At 41.1% G+C, this 13,842-nt stretch overlaps 1 protein-coding gene and 1 long non-coding RNA gene across 3 annotated transcripts in view; one reads left to right on the top strand and one right to left on the bottom strand.

Annotated features, from left to right (window-relative positions):
* Positions 1-712: 712 nt before the first annotated feature.
* LOC147112953 (uncharacterized) lies at positions 713-3,567 on the bottom strand. The gene is made up of 3 exons (XR_015079601.1): positions 3,480-3,567; positions 2,911-3,063; positions 713-837 (listed from the first exon to the last, which is right to left on the bottom strand). It is a non-coding gene; the product is annotated as an uncharacterized LOC147112953 (long non-coding RNA).
* Positions 3,568-3,769: 202 nt separating this feature from the next.
* The window catches only part of nr2e1 (nuclear receptor subfamily 2, group E, member 1), a 46,222-nt gene continuing 36,149 nt past the window's right edge, over positions 3,770-13,842 (top strand). For both annotated transcript variants that reach the window (XM_085997769.1, XM_085997770.1), the window contains exons 1-3: positions 3,770-3,906; positions 9,385-9,530; positions 10,761-10,848. In XM_085997769.1, the coding sequence (XP_085853895.1) occupies positions 3,882-3,906; positions 9,385-9,530; positions 10,761-10,848 (259 nt within the window). In that variant the 5' untranslated portion in view covers positions 3,770-3,881. The remainder of the gene's footprint in view (positions 3,907-9,384; positions 9,531-10,760; positions 10,849-13,842) is intronic.

Here is a 13,842-nt window from a genome sequence, read left to right on the forward strand (position 1 = left end):
TTTCAGAAAGTCCCAAAGTGATTTGCTGCCAATGAAGTATTTTTTAAAGTGTAGTCACTGTTGTAATGTAGGAAACACGGCAAAGTGCCCACAGCAAGATCATACAAGATCACACATTGTGATAATGATCAGATAATCTGTTTTGTTAGAAATGTTTGTTGAGCAATGAATATTGGCCAGGATACTGGAGAGAACTCTCCTGCTCTTCTTCCAAATAGTGGCATGGGATTTTTATATCCACCTGAGAAAGCAGACGGGCCTCGGTTTAATGTCTCACGCAAAAGATGGCACCTCCGACAGTGCGGCACTCCCTCAGCACTGCACTGGAGTGTCAGCCGAGATGTTGTGCTCAATATCGGAAAAAAACTATCAGGGTAAATGTATTAGGGAGGAAGGTGAGTGTGTGTGTTACAAAGATCGATGTTAAATTAATTGATTACAACGTAAATGTGGAATTTTCTTCTAAATAGATGGAGTTGAGATATCATTTGAAAATAAAACTGAAATTGCTCTTCAACCGCACTGGATTGATGTTTGAAGTAAGATAAAAACTGGTCACCAGGACAATACATTTCAGATATGTGGTATTTTGAAGATCTAATATATTTTCATTTGCAGCAATAAAACCAGCATTTCTTGCTCGAGTTTTTTCAAGACAAACCTTGGATTCGGTTAATTTATTGACCGAAGTTATTGCGCTCTTTACCTGGACGAGGAGAATGTAAGATCGGCGCGGGTGGGTACTAGCCTCTGCAGATTGCGGCATCTTGCTGTCCATGTCAAGGTGCTAAGGGTGTCACTGGAAATGCAATAGCTGGAACTGAGGCAAGGAATACACTGTGGAGAGCATATTTCACATCAAATTCGTATAATTTGCACTACAGGTAGGCCTGTTTGTTTTTAATCAATGAGACACAACAATGAAACCTCTTAGATTTGGTCAAGATAGATAGATCGATAGTTAAACAGATGGCCAGTCAAATACATACTGATTTTCTGCAATGACTTTTAAAATACGCTATAATGTAACAATCCAGCTCTCCCTGTCGATCTAACTCGGCATTCTGCGTTGTCAATGAAATCCGCACCAATAGTTGCTTAACTTTTCTTTGTGAAGAAATTGAGTTTCATGTATTGATTTTATAACATTATAGGGTTCAGTTATGATTGACCCTACATTCAGTATAGTACCGTGCTGTAAGACTTTCCGTTTCTGTTACAGATTTGCTCTAAAAACTTCCAACTATTCGATAGATTTCGTCCCAAAATCAGCGCGTGCGTGTTTGTTAAGGGATTGGAGACACCATTTCAAATTTTCAGTTATTAAATGTCTTCATCGCCCAATAAGTATTACTTTCTGGTCCCTTCAGCAAATCAGCTCAATAGTTTGAAAGTGTTGGAAAGTTAAAAACTTTTTTTCTGCACTGTTACAGTTTATGATCAAACGCGATGATTAACCTGGTGAAGACTACCATTCCCCAACACTGTGCAGACACCAGCATGTTTTTTGTCATGACCTAATATTTCATTTAATGCTGAATATTCTGAAGGCCGGTGAAAAATTTGAAGAGCCCAAGGAAAGAAAGTTCAGAATAAATTATTTAGTGACAACGAAAATTCCCAGAATTATTTCAGAAGTGTTGCTTTAAAAAGATGTCAGATTTCGCAAGGGGTGCTTTGCAAAAAATAAATAAAACGATGCACTTGGTCATATTTTATGTGTGTGTGTAGTTTTCGTCTGCGCGCTGTTCAGCCTAATGTGTTGCTGCTTTAAAGCACCATGAACAATCGGAGTGATAGCATAATTTGAAGTCCAGGATTACAGAGGAACATCATGATAGCATAACCTCACTGCTCTGCACTCAAATTTCCAAAATGGCATTAAACTATCTTCATAATGTGGGATTTTCGCAGGTCACGTGACAGGTGATGCTCGATGGGGGCGGGGGGTGACTGGCTGCCACTGCATTACTCGAAGGAGATTTATGTCACTAATAGAGCAAGAGAGATAACCGAGATCACCTAAAGGGGATCACAGTCAAACTCCTCGATAGATTTGGACAAGAGGATTTGCGCCAAAGCCAAGCACGTCAGTCTAACCGTGACCGATGTTACAGCGCAGTCCACTGCGGCAGAGCCGCGGGTCCCTGCTCGTTATGTCGTTAGTAACTGTAGCAGATTAAAGGTGTTGAAACTTTTAGTAAGATTTGCGGCGCCCCGGGCCAAAACATTCCCAAGAACGAACAAGAACAATACCCTGAGCCTTTAATCGTGAGTAGACGATCGAGTGATAGCTCAGGAAAACGTATCGAAACACACAGCTCCATCAGATAGGCTCGCAACCTCTTGCCTCACAGGTTATCACCACTCGGAGGGGTTGATTCGACTTTAATTTCAACATGAAGAGCTGGGCAAACTCTAGCGGGGGGAGGGGGGGGGGGGGTCTTGCCCCCACAGCAGTTTCTGCATCATTTGAAATCGGCAGTAGATCATTTACCGAGGGATTGATGACCTTTTCATATTGCATTAAATTAATGAACAGTTTATAATAACCGTTATATTGTTATTTTCATTGCTACCACACTATACAACAAAAAGAGATGTTTAGGTATTAGTAGCACATTACAAAGTCACTGCATTTGGCTCTATGATTCTATGGAGACCATCCAAGACTTGACTTCCTGCATTGCACGGCGTCTGGCAAAACATTCAGAAGTTTCTGCTCCAGTTTTGTTATTGTAGTTGTCAGTCTTGGTGATAGCAGCCTCTGGCTGGAGAAACCCCTCAATAATATACGTTAAAATCGCGGGAAGGGACTGCGAGGTGTAATCATGATACTTTCTGCTAAGGTTCACCCATAAGTAACAAGCAAATATATAATTGTACACATCTATATACATTTCTACTCACCGGGTTGAGGTCTATAGCCAAGAGCTGTAGCTTTAAATGACATTTTATTGATAGGAAATCATTCTGCCAGTTTTATTGCTGAGGACGGTGTAGGAAGCAGTACGTGTGCCTGCTCCTGTTCTCGCTCCAGTTTCAGGGACATGGTCAGTGTGCCTGAAGCAAAAGAGAAACATTTTACTGGGGAGATTCTTTTTTCTATTTGGAGTAGATGACAAAGCAACAGCTTCCCCCTCCCATTCCCTTCTCCCACCCCACCAAACTCCCCCCCCCCCCCCCCCCCGCCATCCCAAAAAAAGTCTTCTTGTAACTTTAAAGCCTCGGGAAAGCTCAGAAATGCCATTGGCATCTTAAAAGCTGAAGAGTGCTGACGTAACAGTCTAATGGGGTGAAAGAACAGGCAGTGAGATGCACCATGGAGACTGGGGAAGGAAGTTTGTACCCGCGCTGATCGCTCGCATCCCGTGTCTGTGTGAAAGCACTGGTGTTCTAACCCAGATCCAGGAGCGCACAGTCACTAGACATCGTCCGAATGCTTAAAAAACAAATCACAATAATTTGGTTCACGTTACCGGAAGCTGCTTGCAACTTGTTCCTTTCTGTCCCGATCAAATCGAAAGTCAGGACTCTATTTTTTTTTGATCCGCTGACAGCTCTGAGGATCGGAACTTCCAAAGGCTTGATGTATGACGGATGGACCTGGTGAATCAACCCTTCCTACTTTACAAGAGAGAGAGAGAGCGAGAGCTGGCCACCTATGGACGTCACCGGCTGAAGGCTGACTGGTGGGAAAGCGCCTGATATTATTAGAAGTTACCGTTCGGCTTGTTGTGAGCGGAGAGCCGCCGGTGATCAGCGGAAAGAGAGTTACCGGATTCACTGTGTGCACGTTGTTGGACCAGCTACCGCCTCATGATACAGCCTGATATAAAATAAAGGACATCCCAGCCATTCTTAGATCAAGGACCGCAAGAATGAGCAAGCCCGCCGGATCAACAAGTGGGTGATGTGTATCAATATGGATTTGTTTGGTGATTTCAGCCTCTGGCGGGAGAAACGGCTCAATAATATGTTAAAATTGCGGGTACGGGAAAGGGAGTGTGTGTGTGCTAGATTTAATTGCGGTACTTTCTCCTAAGGCTGTCCATTAGTCACAAGCAAATGATCATCATGTTTATTGCTGCATTTTGCGATCGAAGTGCAGGTTGAGAATTTTGTTCTCGCCGGGCCTTCAATTAAATTAATTCACTTCTGGGCCAGTTTTAAGCCAGACAATTGCGACCGGCAGCACAGGGTGTGGTGAGGTGAAATACACGGCGGCTCAATCGCTAAGGTTTTATTTGGTGGTTGGGGTGGGGTGGGGGGATTGGTTCCAAGTTTGCGGATCCCAGTTTTTGGCCGCTAACATTATATCGCTTTTACCAATTCTATTCGCAGCTTAGGCCGTTTTGTAGACGGGTACGTGGTTAACAGATAGAAGTTCGGATTCCAGTTAGCGAGGCCCAGGATCCGGGTAGTGTTACAAAAGTTTTTCTCTCTCTCTCTTTTAGCTCTGATAACACTTTTTGAAGAGAGTAGGCGTGTTTAGAACCTGTTGGATTTCTTCCTTCACAACAGCAAAGTTGAATTGGGAGATTCCCGATCTAAAATAAGACCGGCGGTTCTACCAGCAATCGGTTATTGTCTTCTGTTACATCTCAAACGCATGGGTCGATGTTTACCTTGCGAGTCTTGCCTAGTGTGTATTCACCATTTCAGAATGATTCAGTATTCTCAGTTCAACGTCCATCTACAAATCCAGATTCTCCAGCTACATGGCCGGAGCAATCAATACATAGGTATATATACGTGTACAGAATATGTCGAGGTTTACTACTGAAACCACACATACTTTATTTAGGATAATACATACACACTTCTCCATTCGCTTGTCATGGTAATGAAGCATTGTTCAGTGGTATTTCTCATTTCTTAAACTAGAATGCAGTGACCTGATTAGGAGATTCTACCATTGTACAATACTGATTCCCTTTATTTAACACTTTTTGTTTCTAAATCCAGACTTTGCAGGCCATATCTGCCGGTTAATATCATTGAAGGGAGCGAGTAACAATTTCACATTTTCCCTAATTCTAAATATGCTCTCAGTACTGAAGGATTTGAAGTAAGGGTAAAATGTAGTCCAAAAATCGCGGTCAAAACCAAACCGCAGACAAATGGCCTCTATAAGGAAATCATTATTAAGCTTAACTGCACTTGGATGAGATCAATCAAAATGCCATGTAGGGAAACGCTAAAATAATTCGAGGTGTTACTGAGGGATTTACAATGAAGCCCATCGAGCATCCCATAGAGTAAAGTTATGACTCTATGAAAGTATTTTATCCTCTACATAATGCACACAAACTCAAAAAGTCAAAGCTTTAAAGAGCAGAACCGTTGCTAATAATGAAAGATGTGGCATTGCAACTAGATTATAAAAGACACATTCATAAATCGACATCAGCATTGAGGTTGAGATGGAAATGAACGCATTTACAAATGTCAATGGTAAATAAGAAAATTGTCCCCCTATACCGTATATATCTGGATACAGTGGGTTTGAAAACAGGGTTAACCCTAATAGAATTCAGTATCATAAAGAAAGAAAACTTATAGATTAAATACAGGGAATGTAAATAAAGAAGAAATAGAGATATTCGTGATTAGAAGAGAGAGTTAGATAGATAGATGAATAGAAAATTGTATTGAAACAGATGAAAAACTAACAGATAACGAAACGACCTTATTGTCTCCAGTTCCCCAAGTTTTGTATATATTCCCATTGTTGGAGCTATTTCATCCTTCACACATATACTAAGAGAAACATACTACAATAAAAAGGCGAAGTCTAATTGGTGCTTCAGAATTGATTTTATTTCAGCAAATGTAAGTTAGTGTAACGAGATGATTAATTTGAAATGTTAACTTTAGAACTGGACAATACAGCAAGAGACCACACTCTTGCCAAACTGAGATGTACTCGGAAAAGCGATTGCTCCAGTGGAGTCCATTATTGTGTTATGTAATTTATGTTTTTTTTGTGTGTAGGGGTTTTCACTCCCCACTTTCTATGACTTAATGTAATTATTTCCAGTGGTTTTTATTGCTTAGCTGTGATTTGCTAAGTGCTTCTATCCAGAGTCAGTGAGTTTGTGTTTTTTTGGTCTGATGGGCTGTGGCGACACAAGTGAGCTTTTTCGAACTCTGCCGGTTAGTTTATGTGAAGCACAAACAAGGGCGCTGTATGGGTGGCAATAGAAACCGACTCGTCCCCCCAACAATCACTTTCCTTGAATCAAAGATAACTTCTTTCAACGGCTTATAACGTTGATGGTAATTACAGTAATAGAATATGCCATATACTTTTAAGTAATTATTACACACAATAAGTGTCAAATGACCCCCTACTGACAGAAGTTAAAGGCATGTTTCCTAGTGAATAAAATCCTGTTTCTTTTTAGTCTACACATGTCAAGACTAAAGCAGTCGATCACCTGATTAGACATTTGCTTTGCTAATAATGTTGCTAGGTGAGCCTGCAAATGTCCTTTTTCTTTCAAAATCGCTCTCCTCGTCTGGAATTGATTTAAGTTATATTCCTAACGCCTGCGGTATTATAACCGAGAAGTTCAGAAACGAAAAGATGGGGTGCTGGAAATGATGCGTTATGAGTTGGAATGGAATCGAAAAAGCGTATTGGTTCCGCCAGACGCAGTATTACATAGTATTGAAATAAGGGGATTCATAAATAATTTCCATCGCTTGTAAGTTTTACATCGAGCTTTTCTGTAATGAGAATTTTTTAAAGGCTTTTTAATGGGTTAGTTTGAGCACAGATGCACGGTTACTTACATTTATTTCTATATACGCAAAAGAGACACTGAATAGTGAGTAATAACTTAACATGCTTGGAATTATTTCATTTAAAAATATTCAATATGGAATTGCTATCTGTTCTTCATAACATTGTTCGCGTGAATTTGCAGTGTTACATCCAGTTTTGAGCACCAAATAAGCAAAGTCTTTTGCAGATTAAAGTTACTTTTCCCCGAGAAACCATTTACATATATCTAAAGAAAGGAAAATATTAAACTTGGTGAAGTTACGAACAAACGAGCAATAACATCGATAAATTACGGCAATGAATGCGCCGAGTGTCAATCAGATCTTTTATTTTCAACATTAAAAAGTTAACGTGTGGGCTGGGCTTGCCAATGTTAACTGAAATTGACGCCACACGATTGGACCTTTTCCCTGTATGTCGATTGCTTTTCCCTGGATGCATGCTGGCATTTCCGAATTCCCATGCTACCGTTTTTGACGGGTCACTGGTAAATCAATGGGCAGGTGGGAATATGTTCACATAATTACACATTTACCAAATTATTTCATTTCCACTAGACACTGACGTTTATCCAGATATCCGACAGAATAACTGTTTAAATGTGGCTTGATGTTCTATACCTTTCCTGTCCTGGCTCATTGTGCTACTTTTGAATTCCCATCTTTGGAGAAGGTTTTAATCCCCCACACTATAGTCCTGTTTTTCTTCAGCTCTTGTATAAAGCAGCTGTCGGGACTCATTTAAAAAAAGTCATGACAGCTTGTCCTCATTGGGAGCAGTCAACGAGTTCAATGGGACATCATTAACTCAACACTTTCTCCCCAATGTCCCGTCTCGTAGTTTGGCCATCCCAGACATTGTTGTAGCTTCTGCTGTCTGTACAGATCCAGTCTCCCGAAGTCCCAACCTTTACATTCCCATGGTCTGCGAACGCAACCTGCGATAGAAAAGTTCACACAGTCGCACCGTGCTGAGCAACAGCCCCTAAAGGTGCGACAAGGACCCAATGCAATGATGCACATTATAGGACTGCAGACAGTTCGACTAATGAGGCTTTTCCAGCGTTATCGACGATAGACTAGTTTTTAATATCAACTGTCTACTCTGGCAAATGACCTAATTATTGCTAACTTGAAGATTCTCGGTGCAAAATTCAATTTACAACGGAATTTGTTTTCCGCGTCAAGAAATCACCGTTGTTTTTCCCTCGTCTTTTATGTCACTTTTTTCCTGCCAGAAAAGAATATTATTTTGTAATTGTTCTGGGGATGTGGCAAGACCATATTTATCGCCATTCCTATTTTCCCAGAGAGGCCGCGGCCGAGCCTTCTCCTTGAAACTCTACTGTCCTTGTGGCGACGGTGCTCCCACCCATGTAGTTAGACCCTTAAAGACCCTCCACCTTTAGCCTGAAGTCAGTATATTCGCCTCCACTTTCACATTTTTTCGTCTGCATTTCCCAATCAATAGACGATGGCCCCCGAAGTAACATCTTGACACACTGAAGTGACGTGGTCGGCGAATTGTGTCCAGTGTTTCAAATGAAGGAACACAAACGAGTGTTAAAACGAATCTTCTAAAATAGGTGCATGTTTCTATCTTTCCCGATGCAAACCTGTCCAGCGACCAGTTTAAAATGCGCTTTTCTTTTTATATTTTTAAGCTTTTTAAGAGCCAAAGCTGGGATTCGTTTCTGACTCTTTTAAAGTGGCATAAAAGTATAACGTTACTTTTCAGCACTTTCTGCAAGCTTATTTTCAACAACTTGTTTTTAAAGGTCACAAGTTGATTGATAGAACACAAGGAACTGCTGTCAAACTCAATATGATTATCCCGTCAGTGAATGGTTCTTGTTTTTGGTCAGAAAGTAAATCGATTCCATTTAAAAAAAATGAAAATCTTTTAATTTTTCTGCAAGATGATTTATCCTTCGGTCCGCTTCAGATGTTGACATTTACACTGGTGTCTGCAAACCGCTCCTAGTTATGCTGGTTTAACCCACTTGCAGCCATGTTTATACAATCTCCTCCGAGTACAATGTCTGAAGGAATCTCATTGCCGCAAATCTCCCGGTTTGATACTAATTAATCCTGATTGATTACTAATGTTACATGCAATGTGGCTGAAAGTACCTCTTTGTTATTACAGGTCCCGACCTATTGCATATGAAATGATTTCGATGGGTTTAAAATGATAAGATGTCAGAAAGCAGTGTTTTAGCTGACAAACCAGACCTGGTGTTAGTTACCTCACGTCATTCTTAATCGGAGCGGCTTGCTTGTGTATTTCACTTCTTTCCTTGTGGGAAGATACGTTTGTGGTTGTAGGAATCCGAATATTAGACAGCTATTGTATTACGAAACATCACAAAGTGCTTCAATATTCTATCTGGAGGCTCATCGCTCCATGACTTGTAAAACTTTATTTTCAGATTCCGCGGTTTTGATATTTATTTCGTTATTCCCAATGGGACCCTGAACCCGTGCTCAATGGTGTTACTGATCTGTGACTTTTTTTTGAGATACTTGCGAGGCCGGTCGACGAGAGCTTTATATTATAAAACTTAAACCGACCAATTTGGCTTTTTAAAGGTCGCATTTTGGATATTCCGTGCAAGGTGTGTGGGGACCGCAGTTCTGGTAAACATTATGGAGTTTATGCTTGTGACGGCTGCTCGGGGTTTTTCAAGCGCAGTATTCGCCGGAACAGAACCTACGTCTGCAAATCAGGCAACCAGGTACAAACCAGCCCCTGCGAGCTCTGACTCCACAGCGTTACCTTCCACACCCTGTGCTTGGGGTGCAGTCAAGCACGGGGAAGAATCAGGATCCATTAAAAAAAAGTGTTTTGTTTCTCTTTCGAAAGGAGACCATTTAACGTCACTTCAAAAAGTAAAGGGACATCTATTCCTATTTATTTGTGTGTTAGGCTTTAATCATTGTCACCAAGCACCCTATAGAACGCGTGCCTGAGCCCAGTTATTACCTGGTTCAGGTGACTGAGGTATCCAGAAACTCTGATTTGGAGTGATTATTAATCCGGATTCTAGCAGCGATAGAACAAACTGTCCTAAATTATTTCAATGTCTTTTTTTGAAAAATTGTTGAGTTAATCTTCGGTTAAGACAGGACGGTGGCGCCACTTCCTATTGGTTACTAAGTGGGGTGGTAGTTTTTGGGGTCGGTGATCTTTCTTGCTCTGTTGCCTGGCCTCTATGTAAATCGGTTGTGAGACGGGCGGGGAATGTGGGATCGCTCCACGCCTCCCCTGAACAGGAGCGACGCTGCAAGAATCCCAAAAGTTTGAACAAGTTTGATAGGACTCACTTACCTTTCAGACTATTATAGCACTTGACTATGGTCAGTCCATAAACCGCATTCATAAGTTATGTGTATATAATGTGTACCCGTGTATATTTTCTATATATATAGAATTATGGGATCACAGAAATGTACGGCACAGAAAGAGGCCATTCGGCCCATCCTGTCCGTGCCGGCCGAAAAAGAACTATCCCGCCTAATCCCACTTTCCAGATCTTGGTCCATAGCCCTGTAGGTTACGGCACTTCAAGTGCATATCCAAGTACTTTTTAAAATGCACTGAGGGTTTCTGCTTCTACCACCCTTTCAGGCAGTGAGTTCCAGACCCCCACCACCCTCTGGGTGAAAAAAGTTCTCCTCAACTCCCCTCTAATCCTATATATATCTTGCATATGTAACTATTCATGTTTCAAGGGAATTACAGGCAGTTTGTTTCTAGTTGACCTGTCAGTCATAAGTATAACATTTACACGTTCACCTTCCTTAAAACAATTATCTGTGATAGTACCTTGAAGTTGTAAAACATTTTTGTAACTAGCGAAGCACTTACATCTATACAATGAATATAAACATGTGATTTAAAATGAAATATGTTTGATCTGTGTGAGGTATTGTGCGGTTCATTATTTTGTTTTTATCTTTTAAAGGGGGGCTGTCCTGTAGACAAGACTCACAGAAATCAATGCAGAGCCTGCCGGCTGAAAAAGTGTCTTGAAGTTAATATGAACAAAGACGGTAAGATTTTTTATGTCATATTCCAGTCCCGCCACTCGCCCCACCTGCCTGAGTTTGTTTGAAGTCTTTGTGTGTGTGTGTGAAATGAAACAGATTAAAAGACAACCTTCCTTTTAAATATTGTGCCCCTCGCCAAACATAGCTCACATCCAGAAAATGCATCTTTTATTTTGTCCCAGGTCGAAAACACGCCCTTTAGAACCTTATTTAGAACAAACAAGATCAATATCCCTTTAGTGAATCAGAAGGCACGTCAGTGGACCACGTGCCTCAGAACACTGTCCGGTCACCGAATCAACTCGATCCCTTCCCAACCCTGCTATCACTGCCTTATTCTGTCTTATTTTCTTCCTGGGAGCCCTGCATTGCACACTTTTTTTTTTACAATAACGGAAATTCTATCATTGCTCGGTCATTTTTTAATTAAAAAATAATTGCAAATTCCAACTTTTATCTGAAAACAACTATTATGTCATGTTAAGTAGAAACAGAAAACTCCTCACAAAACAGCCCGCAGATTATTAAACAGATTATTAAACAGATTATCTGGTCATTTGTTTCGTTGCTATTTGCGGGCACTTTGCTGTGTGCAAATTGCCTGTCCGTTTCCCTACATTACAACAGTGACTACACTTCTTACGTACTTCACTGGCTGTAAAGCGCTTTGGGACGTCCTGAAGACCTGAAGGGAGGCTACAGAAATGCAAGTCATTTCTCTCATACACGCAGACAGACACGCACACGCAACGCAACGCAATCTATACATTCTGTTACAGCCCCCTTATAATACAGAATTTAAGGATTTGGAATTACGACGTGGCACATTAAGTCTCCTTAAGATCAACTTTACATTGATTTTAATGGATTTCTTTCACAAGTAAGCAATCTTGTTGCGATTGAGGTTGGAATGTCATTCTTGTGAGTTTCAATCTCTTTGTTCAACTGGACAAGGTGGAAGTAATTCTAAAAATCGGCATGAATGTATTTCTGCACACAGTCCAGGTGTCATTTAAAGATGGGAATGGTTAATATACTCTTGCAAACATAATTTCTAATCAAATTGTTCTGCGTGGAAAACCGTAATGTGCTGTTGCACTATCGTTTTGGAATAGATTACAAATATATTAGAAACTATAACATTTTTTTCGGAGTGCTCTGCCCCAACCCCCTCCGGATATTTTTTTAAGTTAGGCAGGAGGGGTTCTGTGTTAACATTATAATATTGAAAAGTAAGTGTCAGTAGTTTAAACTTGGTTTGGAACCAAGCTGGAGTTATTCTGCATCCCTTGCCAAGCCCTGGCACTTTCTGCGTTCTTTGATATCTCCGCTGTCTTCATCTCTCTGTCTCTCTCCCTCACACACACACACATGTTCAAAGTACCCTCATTTCTTTTGGTTTTGGTGCCCGATGTCTGACCGAATTCTTAAATTATACTGGACGGCCGTCGTTCTGTGGTCGCTGTTCACCTGAAACCGCTGTGCACGGGCATCAAGTGGATAGTATACACCGAGGAAGTGTATGATACAGGTGGTTGGAAATATTCATGTCTTTATTCCATCCACCACCTATTTCGCTTGCTACAAACACTTCAGATGAAGCCGAAGACCAGTCACATCCCGACCCGTGATTGTTCGCTCAGCTGACGAGTCCACGATTCAACCTCCCAGCTACACGGATTGAAATTGTTAACTGTATATTTTCAGGCTGTTTCTCTTATATAATATTTATTTATTTACGGGATGTAGACATCGCTGGCAAGGCCAGCATTTATTGCCCCTTGAGAAGGTGGTGGTGAGCCGCCGCCTTGAACCGCTGCAGTCCATCGTAGCAGAACTCTTTTGATATGACAGATTGTTTGCTAGGCCATTTCAGAGGGTAGTTCAGAGTCAACCTCATTGCTGTGGGTCTGGAGTCACATATCGGCCAGACCAGGTAAGGATGGCAGGTTTCCTCCCCTAAAGGGCATTAGTGAACCAGATGGGATTTTACAACAATCTGGTAGTTTCATGGTCACCATTCCAGATTTATTTATTTAACTGAATTATAAATTCCTCAACTGCCGTGATGGGATTTGAACTCACGTCTCTGGATAATTAGTCCAGGCCTCTGGATCACTAGCCCAGTAACATTACCACTATGCTACCGTACCGTAATTAACGCCAAATGAGCAGCTTGCTAAGATTTAATTGGACGAGTACATGGAGACACTTGCAAACATCTCAAGTTAAAATACGGATGGGTGTCACTTAATTGGTGTTTCGTTTCTATGATTAAGACAACTGGTATGATATATGCAGCAGCCAGCGGATGACATTCACTGCTCATAATAGAAGCACAATGGTGTGGGAGATTCGGCTATTTTGGTACTGCAGATGTTTAGAAACATCTCATCTGCTTCTCGTATCGACGGAATGTTCATTCAATTGGATCTTAGGAATAACCTGCGCTTTCATTGCATTCGGTTTAACAGTTAAATCGGACGATCGTCAACCACACTAGCATTTCGTGGCTGCTTGTTAGACGAGTATTATTAGAGTAGAGTTTGTCATTGTCGTTTGCTAAATCTAAACTGAGCGATATATCTGAATGGTAACTGCGAGGGGCAGCAGAATATTTGGCCAAGTGTTAGGAACTTCCTATGTCTATAAATCGCAAATAACGATTGGATTTCACATCTAATTTTAAAGGTGTGCCTGGTTTAATGCTGCAACAATTAAGTTTCCAGTTCTGGACCAATTTATTTTTATTACCTGGTTTTGTTTGTCGCACCAAATGAGGAGACAGCAAACCACGAGGTTTAGTGCCGGAACCGAACATAAATGGTATGGTGAATAGAACTAAGGGGTAGCTCGTTCAATAAAACCAGCACAAACCTGATGGGCCGAATCTAGTGCTGCAAAATCTAGGATTCTCTGGTGAAATACCACTTTGTTTCTGCCATGGCGACATTCCCTTTTAATCTCACCCAATTACCAGGGACGTACAGATAGTAA

Source organism: Somniosus microcephalus, chromosome 9, assembly GCF_052327205.1.
Source record: "Somniosus microcephalus isolate GS21.2 chromosome 9, FLI_Smic_1.0, whole genome shotgun sequence".
Taxonomy (NCBI): domain Eukaryota; kingdom Metazoa; phylum Chordata; class Chondrichthyes; order Squaliformes; family Somniosidae; genus Somniosus; species Somniosus microcephalus.